This window comes from Callospermophilus lateralis, chromosome 1 (assembly GCF_048772815.1).
Source record: "Callospermophilus lateralis isolate mCalLat2 chromosome 1, mCalLat2.hap1, whole genome shotgun sequence".
NCBI classification, from domain to species: domain Eukaryota; kingdom Metazoa; phylum Chordata; class Mammalia; order Rodentia; family Sciuridae; genus Callospermophilus; species Callospermophilus lateralis.
The window spans coordinates 86,577,750-86,596,382 of NC_135305.1; the positions used below are offsets into that span (position 1 = coordinate 86,577,750).

Sequence of the window (18,633 nt, forward strand, 5' to 3'; positions counted from 1 at the left end):
GGAACATTTCAGTTTTAGGCAAATTGATAAAGGTTATTCCCATAATTTTATTGATATTTTAATTTTATTTATTTAACTTACAGTGAAAATGGTAGCTTCTCCCTTTGTGAAATGTCATTTTAAAACCCCATTATGATGTTTGAGCATAGAAATAACTGGTAGATCAGAAGTCTAGAATATTAGTATTAAACCAGTTAAAGATAACTTAATATCTGAAAGTATTTATTAATAAACTTTGTAGATCCAAACCTTTCATTCTTTGAGTAATTGCTTCTTACTAATGTTGTGAATTTTTTTAATTCTTGATTTTTCTAGGGATTATTTCACATTTCAGCTGCTTTTGTTTTCTACTGCTATCATTGAGGGTTCAAGAACAAAAAATAAGTCTTGAGGTAAAATGCCTGATCCATAATAGTGCTTGACATTGAATTTTGCTGAAAAGATCATATACCTGTTTGGATGCTTGATCTGAAAATAAAGTTGTGATTATTATGAAGTTCTCGCATGGAGTTTTCTTGGCTGCCTCTAACAAATTCAGTTTTATTTGTTCATTTCTTTCTTCTTTTTTTTTTTTTTTAATTTGGCTGTCTGCTTTTTTTCATGTTGTCTTGATCTGCAATGACTATCTGAGTATGTGCTTGAACCTGCTAAATATTTTAATTTTGCGTATTTGGCTGCTTTGAATTTTAAGTAATTTCTTTGGACAATGTAAATTTAAGAGCTTGAGAGGCTATATAAATAAAATATGAATTTACAGAAGTCTGTAATTTATAAGTGTACGTTCATTATCTACCATATAGTTTTCACGTTTTGCCAAAATTAAATAAAATTGAAAATTCCTTTTTTTAGTTGTACTGGCCACATTTCAAGAACAATTTTCAGCCATATGTAGCTAAAGTTACCATTGGAGACAGAAGAGCGACCCTTATTTCAGAATGTTCTATTGGACAGGGCCATTTTAAACTGTGCTGATAGTTAAGTGTAAACTCATATTCTAATAGTAGTTTAACAGTTTAATAAGTCCAGAAAATAAAACATGAAAAGTTTTGAAAAGTCTTTCTATAAATATGTAGTGACTTCCAGCTTGAATGTTTCAAACTTAAGATTGTCTAAAACTGTACATTCGCATCAGTATCTATGCAACTTTAAAGTGAAGTTATTTCTTGCAGCAAAATTTATGAAGTAGGCAAAAGGCTAAAAACTTAGACGCATCAAATTTGAATCCTGGTCCCATATCTTAGTAATTTAGTAATTTCTGGAAAGTTATTTAACTTTTTTGAGCCTCAGTTTCCTTATATGTAAAATGGAGGTAACAATAGTTACTTTATAGAATTAATCTAAGATAAGTATGTTTAAAACTGCATAAGAGAGTGAATATTTGTAAGTGCTGTAAGTATGGAATTAAACTACTTTTATTAATCAGTTCAGTGGCATTGTTTGCATGGAGTTGTTCCCAGCTGGCAGTCATAACAGGTGTTTAGAAATGGCTAGGTCAGATATACTTGATAGAAGTTCTTGGTCAGTGTGGGATTATTGGATGAAACTAGCTAACAGGATCGAAATTCATATTAAGTTCACAGCTTTAATGCTCTTTTTGCTTCAGCATACTATTTCTTTAATAGCATTCTTGTCTCTGGTAGGCATATATTGCAGAATCTTTAGGGTCTTGCATATATAATTTTTTTTTATTCCCTAAGTGATTCTGGTGCTAAACTTCTAATAAAAAATCATTACCCTCTTAGTCTTTAAACTTTTACTCTATCTGTATGTATACATTGATGCATAGTTAATAAAAGAAGTAATGAGACTGAAAAGCAATGCATTGATTTTTTTTTTTTCCTGTTCCAGACGCTTAGATAGGTGATGAAAGAGTGACATTTTGAAAAAGCAACACAAGTTTAGTTTCCTATCTGCAATCTCACCTGACTGCACCGATTAGTACTTCTGGGGAACCAAGACTAGCCAACTCTGGTAGTTAAATCTGTTGATGTTCCTTTCTCTATATAAATTTTGGCTAGTTAGTAGCTGCCCTAAAGTGTTGACTGCTAAATACCTCTGGGTACATATCCTGAATGTTTTTAATTGATTGTCTGAAGATTTTTAATAATCTTTTCCCAACTATTTTGAAGATGTTTCCATTTCCTGGATTTAGTGGTATTTCCAGACCCTACTTAACTCTGAATATCATATTACTTATAACTTTTTTCACAGTTGTGAAACCTAGTCCCCTTGTGAAGACAAAACCTCTAAACTTTGAATGAAAGGTCAATGTCATAAGCAGTGAGTGAGGGGAATACTATAGTAGACCCCTAGGAAGGCAGAAGTTAATTACATTTCACAGTGAATTTTCAAAACTGAAAATGTTTTAAGTATGCACAGACTGATTCCATTGGAAATAAGACTTTAAATTTTGAAAATTAAGTATTTGTTGTTTGAGGCATCAGTGATGAAGTTTTATAGTAACAGTGAGTTGTCTTAGAGTTGCTTATCATAACACACTTGAGCAATCAGTGGCTGCAATATGAAAATGTCTAATTCTCTGAGTACAGATAATGTTACTAGAAGCTGTGATAGTAGATATTGGGCTGCTTCATTTATATATACATGTACCTTTCTCAATACAAATTTGTATTTTCTATAATTCTGATTATTTTTTATTACTAAGGCTTAAGGGAGCTTATGATTAAATTAGCTTACTTTAATACAGCATTCTGAATTCAATAAAGATTCTTTCAACTTAGTTCCTGCAAAGCATCTGAGGGATAGTTCTTGCCCCTGTCAATTTTAAAATGGCATTATATAGTACATTTACATATATATATATATATATATATATATATATAAATTTTCATTAATTATGTACAGATTGAAAATGTCTTTGTACAAATTTTCTTATAAGTAGAATAAAATTCATAATATTAAAATTAATAACATGTTTTTTAATCACATGTAAAATATTTTAATTAAATACTAAAATTATTCTGATCTTAAAAATTGACTTTAAAAATCTATTGCAATAAAGGAATTAGACCTGGTCATATGTCAACATAAAAATGTTGTAAGATAAATTATTTTCCTTTTTATTCAGAGTCTATATGTTTTAGATTTCTATTTATTTTCATTGGGAATGTTGCTTTGGACTTATGGCAAAAATGTTGCACTACTGTTTCTTTATTTTTTAAAGCTAATCTCATTTTCTTAATTTATGGTGAATTGTTAATATTTTCCTAAAGGTAGAAAATGTAATGCCCTATTCTGTCAGTTGTAAGATAGCACTTCTTTGTTACACTTCTTTATCTCTTAAAATGAGATGCTTCTTAAAATTAGTGTTGTGGGGCTAGGGATGTGGCTCAAATGATAGCGCGCTTCCCTAGCATGCATGAGGCACTGAGTTTGATTCTCAGCACCACATAAAAATAAAATAAAGATATGTGTCCACCTAAAACTAAAAAAAGTAAATAAATAAAAATTAGTGTTGTTTAATTTTTTAATGAAAGCATTTTTTTCCTACTCCATTTGTAAAACTAATGATATGTCTTATAATTATTGATGTCTTATGTAAGATAAAATGTTCTGATTGATATTTTTAAGCTCATTGTAGAACTTATATTCACATAATTCTTTGTTATAATGTTGATGATCTTTGTGGTTAAAAAAAATTGAAGTGATTGGGATATATATCATATTATTTGGAAGTATAGCTTACTACTAAAATTTGTTAGTGTGTCTTCCTATTGTTTTTCTTCTTTTCACTGATGCCATCCTAGTTGGGTGCTTTACACTAGACTGGCTCCCTGTCTGAATTTTTCATTGAGAGATATTCAGGATACCAAGAGAAAAATGGCAATTGAGAAAAGGCTTTCAATTTGGATGGGGTGGGACTAGTAGGTGAGACTTCCAAGGTCAAGAATGGAGAAAGAAAACTTAAGGGAAGTGAAAATAAACCTCATTTTCAATTTATCCAGCTTTGCTTCTCTAGAAATCTTTTCCTGCTTAAGTCTCTATAACATAGTAGCTTGTGAACTCCCTGGTTATTAGCTAAAATCACTCCGGATATTCCCTAGGTTCAGCTAACTCTTCTCACCCGGGCTTTTCCTTTCCTTATTCTGTAGAAGTTGTCCTATGGGCTGCCCATCTACCCCCACCATCCAGCTGGTACTTTCCATTCTGTGGACCAAATAGAGTTGTGTTTTCTCCGAATATGTTTTCCCAAAATGAATCATTAAAGGGTAGCCACATGTTCTGAACAGTTTTTTTCTTTATACTCTTCAGTAATAGCATGTTTTAGTTATTCTGCATTTAAGAGTCACAAAGGATATCTGACTAGCTCTATTTAAGGCAGGATCCTTTTAAAAAATAAAATTTAACATTAAATGTAATTTAAAGTTTCATTATAAAATATGAGTTGAGAATCATTTTTTTAAAGAACTTTTGCTTCAAAATAAGGAGTTTACCTTTGAATAATTTTGAGTACGCTATGGACTTTAAAATACCTGCAGAGCCCTCTGGAAGCCAGTAACTGCTGTCTGGAGTTGGCTTAGCTTTGTCACGGAAAATAGTTATGAAGAACTGCTGCATATAATGTCCAAAATCTTCAAATTTCCAAAAGTCTCTTTCATAAAACCTTTGATCTTTGTGGTTAAAGAAAAAAAAATGAAGTGGTAGGGTTATACCATATTATTTGGAATTATAGGCCTCTACTAAATTTTTTTAGTGTTTCCTTTCTATTGTTTTCCTTCTGTCTGCCCCAGTCCCCTCCCGCCAAGCAGCTTTGTAAAAATCTCATATTCAGGGTGATTTCCTTTTGTATTTTAAAAATTGTATTTTATTTTCATGTCTTTTCAGTCATGTTACACTCTAAGCTTTTCTGAACGGTTCTTGGAAACCAAACTAATAGTGCTTAGTAGGAGAATGAAAATGGAGTCCAGACAACTGACTTAATTGATTTTAGAGCAAAATCCTTTGCAAGTTTTAAGATTCAGTACTATTCTTGCTTATAGTAATGCATAAATAAAATGGAAACATGGGATAGTGATGTCAATGGAGATAAACATGGTTTACTTATTCATGAGTAGTATTTTTAGTATGGATGCTGAGTTTTGTGTAATTCTGATAAAAGATACTTCAAGTATGCTGAGATCACTACTGTATGTAAACTAGCATTCACATAAGTCTTTTTTCAGCTTGCTAACTAACTTTATTGTCCTGAATTTCTTTTTACCCTACAGAGGATGTACTGAGTAAAGATGCTGGGGAATGTGCAATATGTCTTGAAGAACTGCAGCAAGGAGATACTATAGCACGACTGCCTTGCCTATGCATATATCATAAAAGGTGAGTTTAGTTTTCTACTAACCAAGTTGATATTGGAGCAAAAGATGGCTATCATAGTTTCAAACATTGTGATTAGGTCAGAAAGGTTGTTTTCGTCATTGAAACCCCTCCCCTTAACTTTTTAAAATGTAAGGGCCTTTTTTCCCTTGCTATCTAAGACTTGAACCCCACATCTTTTGTATTCAAAAGGCTATTCTTTTTTGTAAGCATTTACCATGACCCAGTTATTGTCCATAGCTTCTTAAATAGGTATCTTGTGTAAGCCTTATAACAATCTCACTTTACAATAGAGAAAATAAACTAAGGTATCAGGGAATATTTTCAGGGTTGCATTGCTACTAGTATAGGAAAACTCAGTGTCAGAAAGATGATGTTATTTTATCCTAAACCTCTATATAGTTAATACTAATCCAATCAAACCTCACCTAGTTTTTTTTTTTTAGTGTAATCAAGAGCCAAGGGCAGGAACAGTGAAGATACTCATGAAAAATACCATGTTAGAGGATTTGTCCTATACACATTTATTGCAAGACTATATTAAGATAGTATGGAAATGACACAGGTAAACTATTGGGACAAAACAGAGTTCATAAATACTCATATGCCTGTATGGACAAAGAGCATAGCATGAGAGTTAAGAACATGAATTCCGAAGTCAGGACTCTCTCTCTTCCACTAATTCCCTGTGTGTTCTTAGTCACATTATTCAGTTTTTCTCTCTGAATTTGTAAGATGAGGACAATAATACCAACTTAATATAGTTACAAGGGTTTAAATGAGTTCAATTTTGAGAAGTGCTGGCACTGATAGATGCTATATAAAGTTTGTTGAATAAATGAAAAAATCGATTTGCCAGAGATAGTATTACAGTGTCATAGAGAAAGAATAAACTGTTCATTAGATGGTGCTTTGATTGATTATTTATTAATATGAACGGTTGAATTCCTGTTTTTTTTGAAATACAAATCAATTCCAGACTGTGAAAATCAAAATCTGAAGTCTTGGGGAAAGAATATGGGAAAATGTTTTTGACTTCTTGGTAAAAAATTATTTTTCCTAAGATAATACTACTCCTGGAGTGGGGTGGGGGCACAAAACTTAAGATTGATAAATTTGATTATGTTGAAATCAAAAACTTACTTGCGACATGATACTGTGAAAACAAACTGATCTAGGAGTATGACTTTCAACATAACAACAGAGGTTTTAAATGTGAAATAATAGTCTTGTAATGTGGTTAACTCATTGCACTTGTTTTAGTGGAAGGGCGATGATAATATAATGACATCTTTTATTGGTTTATATATGATATTTCCCAGCACATAAAATTTTGCTGCATTGAATAACAGCAAATAACACAACAAGCCATAAAAGAATACCTATCTCCCCATGTTCTTATTCTTAGTTCAAGTTAGCCTATGGGATTTAGCAGTACTATTCACAGTTTTGTCTTTGTAACTCATCAGTTTCCATCCTTCCTTAATCCTCTTTGACTGATGCCAACTTCACAGTTGTTTTTAAAACATTCTGTATTTACAATTGTGTTTCATTTATTAGATATGAATGTCTTTGTTCTGGTTGCAAAGTTGTGTTGAGTGATCTACCCTTAATTTGTTTTTTTCCACATAATCTCTGTTACTTTTAGTGTATGATTTTGTAGAAAGCAAGTTTTATCAAAAACATGTATATTATATTATAGAATAATAGCTTTCTAAACATCTATAAGAAAAAGATAAATCAAAGTAGAAAAATTGTAAAAATTGTTAATGATTCAGAAAAAAAGGAACCTCAAATAGTGAAAAAATAAACAAATGTAAATTCATCTATTTAGTGGACACTCTTTCCTTTTCAGAAGTATTGGTAGAACAGAGGGCTTTTATAACAAGTGGTTGGGAGCCTCAGCAACTTAGTGTGTGCAGTACTTTTACTACAACGCAGTAATTCCACCTACAGATATATGCCTTAGAAAATTTTTTGATCTTTTGCTCCAGACAACACAAAGTACAGGACCAGGGGGAGATAAGGAGCTCATGCCAGAATATAATTAAAAAAAAAAAAATACAGTTTAGCTGGGGTTGTGGCTCAGCTGTGGAGCGCTCGCCTCGAACATGGGAGACTCTGGGTTTGATCCCCAGCACCACATACACATAAATAAAAAAAATAAGGATGTTGTGTTCAACTACAGCTAAAAAAATAAATAAAAATATTTTTTTTAAAAAGTCAAACTGAGTAGTGACAAAATTAATTTATATTCTGTTTCAAGTTCCTTTCAGAGTATGTTTGTAAATCATTGGAAATGTCTGTAAGTAATAGAAGAGAATAGACACAAAAATTTTGGTATGTTTATATAACAGAATACTATATATAATGGGAATTTTAAAAAGTGAACCTTATTAACAATCACAAATTTTAAACAAATTAAGAGAAAAAAGCATTAATTAAAAAAAAAAAAAACACGTAGAAATCGGTATGGTAGCATGTGCCTGTAATTCCAGCAGCTCAGGAAGCTGAGGCAGGAGAATGGTAAGTTCAAAGCCTGCCTCAGCAACTTCGTTAGGCCCTAAGAACTTAAACTGTGTCTCAAAATAAAAAATAAAATGAGCCGCAGCTCAGTAGTTAAGCACCCCTGGGTTCAATTCTTGGTACAAACAAAATGTTAGAATAAGCATAATATGTTATTTTAGAACACACACGTATATAGTTATAGAGTAAGAAAATAGCTAAGAATGAAAAGCTAGGGACAGGAAAGGGAATATAGTATTTTAAATAATCAGTGGAGAATATTTATTTAAGAATGGAGAATATGTGGATTGATAGCATTTTATATGAAAAACACCTGAGATTTTAATAATGACTTTCACATTATGAGCCAGTATTACGTGGCTATAAAAAGTAAATAATAGTACTCAGTTTAGGTCACATAGCTACTATTCAGAGGTACTATTGTTAATGTATCTGAAGTATTTTGTTCAGGTCTCACTCCTTCCTTTTCAGAAGTATTGGTAGAACAGAGGGCTTTTATAACAAGTGGTTGAGAGCTGGCTGAAAACAATGTCATAAGCCAAATCTGTTATGAATTTAGAGAACAAAAATCTTAATGGCAACAGAAATTATTTTAAATATTTGAAACATGGATGGGGCCCTTCACTTTTCTTTGTTGTTTTTGAGGTGGTTTTTTTTTTTTAAGTTGCCCAGGAACTTGTGGATTCAAATGATTTTCCCTCCTCAACCTCCCAAATAGCTGGAATTGCAGGCATGTACCACCATGCCTGGCTTCTTTTACCGGTTTTTATCATTTTTATGTACTAAACCAACCTGTTATGATATGAGAATGATAAATACAAATTTTTCCCTTCAACATATTAGCTAAGCTAACCTTGTGGCATAATGCAAATTTGACACGGCACCAATGAGAATTTGAATAGTTTGAATCCTGCTTGGAGAACTTAATGCCTGTTGGGAAAGTTACTTAACCTTCCAGGACCTTGATTTTATCATCTGTTGTAATACCATGAATTGGAACTTCATACAGTGATGGAAAGTTCTGAATCTGTGCTGTTTGATAGAGTAGCTGTTAGCCAGCCATATCATTGTTGCACACTTGAAATGTGACTGAGGATTTTTTCTTAATAAATTTAAATTTACTCCTTATGGCTATTGAGTACTTCACTGGAGAGTATAGATCTACATTGAGGATAATTACATGCACCCTGATATTTAACTTCTAATAAAAAACAAGATTGTGAAATACTCTAAATTCAAATGGATGCCAGTATATTTATTTGTGTATGTATATGCATTACAGAGCAGGATAGAATTAAAATAAATGTTCAGTAATCATATAAATGCGATCTTAAAATATGATGTTGTCAAGAATCAAAATTTGATAAATGACATGAAAAGGTTGATATGTGCATAACTATTTTGAAAGGAAATATTTTTCTAAATTGCTCCTTTAATTTTGAATAAAATAGTAGTTCTTGATAGTTCTTGAGTATTTCTTGAGATTGTCTTTAGGAAATAGTTCTGTTTAAATTTTCAAGTGTTTCACGGTGTAATTTTGGAAAGGTTTTTTTTCCTTAGTGGCATAGAATAGCTCCCCCTGACACCCAAGTTAGAGGGGCTTCCTCCTAAATACATGCTTGCTGTGAATAGTAATGTACTCCTATAATCCCAGCAAATTGGAAGGCCGAGGCAGGTGGATCACAAGCTTAAGGCCAGCCTGAGTAAGTTAGCAAGACCCTGTCTAAAAATAAAATAAAAATGACCGGGGATATAGCTTAGTGGTAGAGTGCCCCTGTACCTAAAAAAAATAATAATAATAATAATAATAATAAAATAAAATACCCAGTATCTCACAAAGATTAGAAAAAAATAAACGTATGCTTGTGTTTTATTTGAATATACCAAATATGGCCTTTAAATTTTTTTCTTCCAAACATATGTTAAAGTAAACATTTTTATTATGGTTGACATAGTTATTAGACATATCTTTAAATTAATTTCTGGTTTGTTCTTTTCTAGCTGCATAGATGAATGGTTTGAAGTAAATAGATCTTGTCCTGAGCACCCTTCAGATTAAGCATCAGATTCCTGTTTTATAGGTAATTCTCCTTTTGTTGTTTTACTTTTTAAAAAGCTGTCTTGAATTACACATTTTCAGTCATCATTTTTATTAATCCTTATTCATTGTGATGCACATGCATGTGCCTGTGTGTATATGTATGTTTCAGATATTTTGTTAGACTGTTGTGTAGAAAACTCACTTTAAAAAATGTATTAAAAGTGTCAGAGGTGTCGCTTAGTGGTAAAGTGCAGTGTTTAGTATACTTGCCCCTGGGTTAAATCCCCAACACCAAACAAATGAACCCAAAGTAACAACAAAAAAAAAAATGTTAAAAAGAACTTTTTTCATTCCTAAATAGATCAGATGTTGAGTAACTGCTACATTCTCTTAAACCACATTTGTTTATTTATAGTTTAGAATTGGGGAAAAAAAATAAAACAACAACCACCACCCGTGAAGTACATATTATAACCCAGTTTTCCCAGCAAGAAACCTGAGGTTCATAGTATTCTAAGTTCCATGATGTCATAAAGCAAATTGTAAAAAAAAAAAAAAAAAAAAAAAAAGTAAGGGGAAAAAAATGGAAGCAATTTCTAGGGACTGGGGATGTGCTCAGTGGTAGAGAGGAGTGTTTGAATCCAGTGCACCATGCATGCTAGGCAGTCCCCAGAAGCACAACAACAACAAAAAACAACAAGTTGTACCAAGCTCTTAAGTTGCATATATTAAATATGTGCCATTTTTGTATGCTGTTTATTCCTCAATAAAGTGGTTTAAAGAACAGAAAAGTTTCATCAGAAGTTAAAGGTCAATTAAAAGTTACAGTTAGCAAATTAATCAGATCTCACACTCTTGAGCATAACCTCAGATGTGTTCTTAACTAATGTAACATAAGTGTAATCACTTAGAATTGTTATATTCCAGGAAAATGTTCCAAATACTTTATATCCATTTCTTATTAAGTTGTTACATTGACTCTTTGAGCTCAGTACTATTACTACTTCTTTTGGACAGATGAGGAAATTAAGTAGAGAAAGTTTAAAAAACTAGACTTGTCAAGGTCACCTAGCTGGTTTATTAGTGGAGTCAGAATTTGAACTGAATAGAATTCTGGCTCTAAAGACTATGTTCTTAGAAATTTTATTATAAATAGGTATAAGCATTTTCTTCAGAAAGTTGCATCATTAATTTATTCACTCAATTTAATCATTCATCCTTATATTCTTAGCATGTTGTAGTATGTGTGTGTGTGATTTTGAAGCCAAATGATTAGTTTTGCTCTGATTGCTTTTGTTCTGCATTACCTGAAAATGTTTAGTGAATGAAGGATAATTTTACCTGGGTATTGCTTTTCTTCATAATCCATGAAGTAAATTAAATGGCATGATTTAGTTTTAGAAAAATACAAGTTGACTTAATTGCTATCTTCAAGTATATGACAAGCTTTTAGGAAAGGACTGTTTTATGATGCAACACATTGGATTTTTATATCAAAGCAGGACATTTTAGCTCATCTTGGAATTATTTCAGGAGTTAGAGTCTGAGTTGTTAGAGACTCATAGTTTTGCTAAATGAATAGTGTTACTGATGACAAGTGATATCCTGAGGTCTTGTCCTGTACTGTTCTACCATTTCCTGCTCTTAAATTTAAAAATATAAGTGTTGTGGTTATAAACGCTCAAGGAATTCTGTTGCTGTATTGATGAGGTTTATTTTAGGGTAGCAGATTAGAACGTTGATATAAGAGATTTGAGGTAATTTAAAAGCAGTCCTAACAACTGAAATGAGAACTGCATTGAGTGAGATCTTTTTCATAACAGTAAGGCTGTGCATGTGGAATGTGAAAACCTTTTGTGGTAGAGTAGTCAAAGACTATCAATTGATGAACCTTTTACTGTGAACTTAGATTATGCCTTGACACATTGAAAATATGAACTGGGATAAGACTGCTAGTTAGAAAAGTATTGTGATGGAGTGGTATTTTGGGTACATGTTCATGTATGTTTTTAATCACTATGAAAAAAGGTTTTTGAAGGGAATACTTTGGAATGTTATTAGTGTTGCCTGATGATAAGGCCCATAAATTAAAATTATGGCTAAAATTTTAGAAGCATGTCTAGAAAAGTACTAAAACCCAATGGTAATAAAATGAAATTTTTATCTTAGTATTTTATAAGCCAAATTAATATATCTAAATCTTTCACCTACAGATAAGATTCTTCCTTTTAATTATCTTTGTGCATTCACACTGCTATAGCAAAAGACCTCATACAGTTAATTTATGAATTAAAAAAAAGAAATTTATTGTTTATAGTCCTAGAGACTGGAAACTACAACATCAGGTACCATCAGATTCCAGGTCTGGTGAGAGCTTGTTCATCATTTGTGGCACCTTCTGTTTATTCTTAGATAGCAGAAGGGACGTAGCCTCCTGAACAAAGCCCTCATGACCAATCACCTCCTAATATTATTGCACTGGAGATTGGGTTTCAACATGGAAATTTGGAGGAGATACAAACATTCAGTCCATGGTGGCGTCAGTAATTTTTTTCTATGAGGTGGAATTTGTAAATTAAAAATTTTTTCTTTAGAGTCACAGTGAGCTTATGTGACACATGGAACACACATCTTCATTCAACAGACAAAGATATGTCAGTTTTAAGCAGGATTTCTGGTTCTTTACATATTAATGTTATCTTTGTGGGATTTTAAAAATATAGAATTGTAAGTTTTGAAACTAACTTACTATGTGGGGCACGTTGAACTGTGTAGTTGGTTCCCTACAGAAATACACACACACACACACACACACACACACACACACACTATCTTAACTCACATTTTTGTTTCTGTCCTGACTATTCTTATTTGTCACGTGATAAATTCTTTGTTCCTTTATCTAGCCTACTGGCAAAGTATATGGGTTTGAAAAGGATTTGGTGTTGTTAAAATACTAAAATCAGAAAGAAAGAAAGTATATAACAACAAAGTCCAATTCTTTTATAACTAAGAATTCAGGTATCAACCCAAAATAGAGATACATTAATATCTCAGGTCTTGATTAGGAAATTGTTTGCTATTTTTATATTGAGATTTTTAGTTACATGGGGGAAGTTTTAAAAATGAAGTTTGTGTATTTATGTGTATTCTTTATGCTCATGTAGTTTTTATTGTGGAAGAGGAATAGCTGTTAGGTACTGGAAAATTTTTGTAACTATGTTAAGCTTTATAACTGGTCCTTCTGTGTCTTGATTTCTTCTGCAGAACATTAGTTTTACAAGTTTTTGGAATAGTAAATAGGATATGAAAATTACTAAAACCATGTTCATGAGGAAATGGATATCATGTATTGATTTGTATTACTATGTTGAACCACAGCTTAAACTAAATTTATCTATTTTACATAGGTTTTTTTTGTCTTTTCAAGATGCTTGAAAAATCTAGAGGATTTGAGGATCTGTCTCTGGAAAAACAAAAATGCAGGCTTACTCAGCCAGAAATCTGGATTCTATGAGACTTGGTAATACAGAGATGGACAATCACACAAGGAAAAAGAAAAAACATCCTGCTGAAGAGAGGACAGTAACCACAGAACTCAGTGTACCAAACTTGCATATAAGGGACACACAGGGATTTTGAAAATGCTGCACATCCCTTAATAGTCATCTACATAGGTAATACTGATGAACATTTTGTATTCAGACGCCAAAGTTAACTGATTTAAAAGTTGATTTACTTTTTATTCAGTTCTCTAGAGCTGCGCAACTAGCTGTGTTTTGATTTGTTTTGTTTTGTTTCTTTAGTTTGGGGTCTCTCTTATTTCCCCCAACATAATGTTTCTGCATTCACTTATTCTTAAATTGAAAAACCATATAAGTTACTTCTCATAAAGTCTTAAATGTGAAACCAAGAAATGTAATCAAGCAGTAAAACATTCTCTGAATGTAGACCATGATCTCAAGTTCTTCCATTTTTTCCCCCAAGTGTGGAAAACTAATTTCTACATAGGAAAACTAAAATATGTTTGTTTTTAAATTAAAGGTTTAATATTATCAGAATGCTGCCCAAAGAATAAATCAAGTTATATAATTACATTTTAATTAAATAAATGTAGAAATTGTCTACTGAATTGTAGTTTATGAAATATATTGTTTCCTCTTAAATAAAACATTTAATCAGCGATCATCTTGCAGCTATGCAACTTTTAAAATAATATAAATTATTCATTTTAAGTGCTGCCAGCTATATAATAACTTTAACGGGTATTTTTTTCTTTTTTCATGTAATTATTTTATTGTACTTTGCATCTCCAGGCAGTTTTCCCACATTTGGGTAAAATGTGTAGCAGAGCATAAGCTTAAAATTTAGGAAAAGAGTAAAACAGAAATTTCTGAAGTGGAAGTTGGAATAATTTAAGGGGTATTTTATATACCTTTAAACATCAAGATTTAAAATTGGGATGTCAGGTTTATAGCAATTCACACCTTTAATTTTCCAGATAATCTGGAAGTTAACATTTGATAAATGATTTTTTAAAGCAAATACAAAGATTTTGTTAATTTATAATTTATTAATGTGTTATTACTCTTATTGAAAATGTTAGAGACTTTTAAATTGAGCCTTATGTAGAAAAAAAATGTATTAAGCAAAATTATGTGAATAAATATTCCCCCAAAATATATCTGAATGGTTAAAAATACTGGAAGAGAGCTATCAGGGCTACAATAGTGAATGTCTTTTTAAAAATATATATATATCAACAATAACAATAAGTAGATTTTGCATTTTCAACATAGGGAAAATGTTATCAGTAAATATTTAGGCAGTGCACTTTACTTAGTTTAATTGAGAGTTGCACAATACTGTTTCCTTATTTTAAGCTATCTTTAATGTATTTAAGTATTTGCTTTTAAATTTAACACTGCTGCTCTTATTTTCCTTTAGTTTGTTTCCCTACTCTATTGCTTCTGTTTCATACATTCTAAAAGGGCAAGTACAGGAGCAACTGCTGCTACCCAGAAAAATTTGTGTATTATGAATAATTAAAATAATTTTTAATTGCTTTCTGTATGATTTCAAACTAGATAACATTTTCCCTCAAGTTATGCTGTGAAAAATGCCATTTGTTATGCTGCAATTGCTAAAAAGAATCCAAAACCTCCATTGTGTCAGCCAACAGCACAGGTTCATAGGTGCTTTTTTTAGTAGTTGTAGAAAATTATTTTCCCTCAAGGGAAACATTCTTAATTTTTTTTTTCATAAAATCTTAGTTTGAATTTATTTCACATTTTCAATTGTGTAAGCTTTTGCACCCTCCCCTCATGTACTCCTCCAAGGAAAGCCTCTTAGACTGTGAATAATTAATTTGTTTTCTACTACTGGTATATTGTGATAAGAATTACTTTGTTGTCTTCCATTCTTAAGAGATTTATTATAGCTGTGGTAATTAATTGTTTATATTCTGGAAGTTGATTTTCTGATATAGCTTACTTGTAAACTTTACTTTTTGAACTATACCGGCTTAAGTTCACTTTTCCTTGTTTACCTTGTCCCATATTCTCAGTCTTAATAATTTATCCTATGTCTATCATAAGGCTCTGTGCTGCAGCTGCTACAATTGAAGCTCCTGGGATTTTAAAGAAAGTTTAGTGTTTGTCGGTGTTGATGCTACTTGATTATTAATATTTGTATAGAAATTTTTACTGAAATCTGTTTAAAACAACCCCTTTTTGTTAACATTTACAAAGTTGTTATTTTTATTTTAAATTCAATCTCTAAAGACTTCTTAGAATGAAGAATTTAGGGAAAAGGAGGCGGGGGAGGGGTAAGCTCAAATGCTCCAGTTTTTATTCAAAATCAAAGTCATTATTCTGGAAAATACTATAAGTGTTAGTCTATAACGTCTCTTATAATATTTGCAGTCTGTATGCAAACACTGAATAGTATAAGTGGGACATAAAATTATGTTGGATATTTAAATATTCAGCTGAAACTACTGAACACTAAATATTATGGAAATTAAAAGCCTGGATTATCAAGTTGGTTTATAGCTTTCTAGAAGAATCTTTGTAAGTACTCATCTTCAAATAAGGTTACATGTGCATATATAGAAAGCAATATGTTTTTAAATTTCACTTTAGTGCCGCTTTTTGTCCATAATGGATTTATTGCCAATTTGACATACTACTTTGATCCATCTTTTTTTTTCTGTTTGCCAGAAGGTTTAATGTCTGACTCTTTACCAGAGAAATAGTAGACTAACTATAGTCTTCATGTTTTGCAGATTTAGTTACAAGTCATATTATATATTGTTTTAAGAGTCATGTTTAAGACTGAAATATAAACAATTGTTTCTATAACTGATTTTTGGTGATAAAAGAAACATTGAAAAGTCATGTTGTTAACTGCTGCATAATATATAGGTTTTGGTTTCTTAAGTGCAAATCTTATATTTCTTTTAAATGTTGTATGATTATTTCAGTTTTTACCCACTAGAATGTCGCCCCAAAATGATGAGGACCACCTTAGCATATCTGCAGTATATATTAGATTTCATTTTCAATGAGTTAATGAAAATGGAAGAATTCTTTTCAAAGCTTATTTGACTCATGGCTGTGTTTCTAAGTAAGGGTATGGTGAAGTTTAAGGGCAATCATTTAGATATTATAGCAAGACATAGGGTTATTCCTTTAAGTGAAAAATACTGTAAATTCAATGTAAATATTATCTACTTTTATGTACTGACTTGGAGAGTGGAAGATGGGAATTTTCTCAACAATAAGCTACATTTGAACAAAGCATGAAACTTTTTTAAAATTCAAGAATAGTTGGATTTATCACCTAATTTATACCCACACTATGCATTGGTAATAATATCCAAATTATCTTATTCTTTCACAGAGGAAGTTTCCATTTAAATCAGAGTGTTGGAAACTGTGTAAAACTACTTAGAGGTAAATGGTGCTTATTATGAGTACGATTTGTTAGTTGCTAGAAGTCTTCTAATTCATTTGGGCCATTTTCTTGCAATTTTGATTTATCCTGAAGTAAACTCAGTATATAGTAATAATGAGTAATTAAACATAAAGTGTCATTTGTTCACTGTACCTTGTTATTATACAGATATTTTCTTAATTTAAAACAAAAACAAAAAAAACTAGCATGTCTGTGCTTTGTTTTTGGCCCATTCTCCTATTTTTCCTGAGGTACGTAACTTCCGATATATATATTTTTTGCAATGTTGTAAATAACAGTGATTATATTATTCATTTTACTATCTACTGTCTTTCCTTCTTTACCCAGATCTTTTCATTGTAAAACTGAGTTGCCACTTGGTTTTCTTCAAAGGAAAGTGCTACTTGGTATACTACAAGTAGTGATTCATATTCAGGAACAGCTGGTAAAACTTTTTTGGTAATAACTTCCCAAACAATACTTGAGTACCATATTCTGTGAATGCTGTGCTTAAGCTAGGAAACAGAATGTTTTTTCAATCACCCAATTCCTGTATTAAATGGGAAATACCTGGACTCCTAAGTTAACTGTTTTTCTGTGGACAGTAAAAGGCTTTGACAAAACCAGGTGTATTTAATTATTTAGTTTTAGCTGAAAATGCAGTGTTACTGTACTTAGAGGAATTGTTTGATTTTCAGTTATTTAAGCCATTATTAATTTTAGACCAATGGCTAATAATGAGATAGATTTTTGTTCATAGAGAGAGAACAGCATGACATGAACTAACATTTCAGAAATAAATGGAAGCATTTTAAGTGATACTGTAGTAACTTTTAACCACACTATATTTCTCAGCTCTGCCCTAGACAGTGAGGTGTACCTGTCACGGACACTGCCTCTTGGCATCAGAAGTGACTGAGTTCTTCTGTAATTAAATGTTCATGCTTTCCTTTTCTGATTTGGTATGTTGAAATTGGTGAGCACTGATCATTTGTTTGATAAACTTACAGTGCTGCCTTGTATCCTGTTATCAGTAAACTTGGTACCAGTATTTTGAAAATGTTTCATTATTATTCGATTTTGAATATTTGGGTGCATATAATAGAGTTAGCATACTCTAGAGGGAGATACAAAAAGTACATTTGAATTTGATGATGATACTGATTATCACTTCATTACATTTCTTTCCAGTAACTATGTGAGTTTCATTGTTTGAAAATCATGGTAATGATAGGAATTTATTTACCTCTGTTGTTTTATTGCTTTATCCATGGTTTCCACAACTCTTTTGTAATACCTCTTAATTTCCTCTATTTGAAAGTATTTTTCTGTTAAATAAGTTACAAAAAGTACCAGTCACAACAAATAGAGAAAATGTATTAGGAACAACTTGTATTAGTGTGTTCTAAACTAAAATGGAACAATTCATTATTGATATTTTAATAAATAAACTTCCAAATGATCTTGCTAAATTATCCCATTATTTAGAAGTGAAGAAAATAATGCTTTTAAGGAAAATCGTCATATTTTCTTTGTCCATAAGTTGACAGTATATTATAATAAAACTGAGAAATATCTGAATGCTGAAAAGTTACCATGAATTAATTGATGTTATTGCTTCTTTAATTTTGTATATCCATTACCACAAAATTGACCCAAAAATTACTACTAAAAATTCTGTAACAGCTTAAGAAAGTATTGTAGTGGCGATGGACAAAGAGATTTTTCTTCATTATTTAAGTGAAGATATACTTTGAAATTTCTAATGTAAAACCTAC

General features: G+C 31.3%; 1 protein-coding gene across 3 annotated transcripts in view; it reads left to right on the top strand.

The window, feature by feature from the left end:
• Positions 1-18,317, top strand: part of Znrf2 (zinc and ring finger 2) — a 90,173-nt gene extending 71,856 nt beyond the window's left edge. Inside the window, exons 3-5 of one of the 3 annotated variants that reach the window (XM_076835953.1) lie at positions 5,229-5,334; positions 9,859-9,938; positions 13,309-18,317. In XM_076835953.1, the coding sequence (XP_076692068.1) occupies positions 5,229-5,334; positions 9,859-9,916 (164 nt within the window). In that variant the 3' untranslated portion in view covers positions 9,917-9,938; positions 13,309-18,317. Of the gene's footprint in view, positions 1-315; positions 393-5,228; positions 5,335-9,858; positions 9,939-13,308 lie in introns of those variants that run through there. The other 2 variants (XM_076835946.1, XM_076835961.1) reach the window with 2 other exon arrangements.
• The last annotated feature ends 316 nt before the right edge of the window (positions 18,318-18,633 follow it).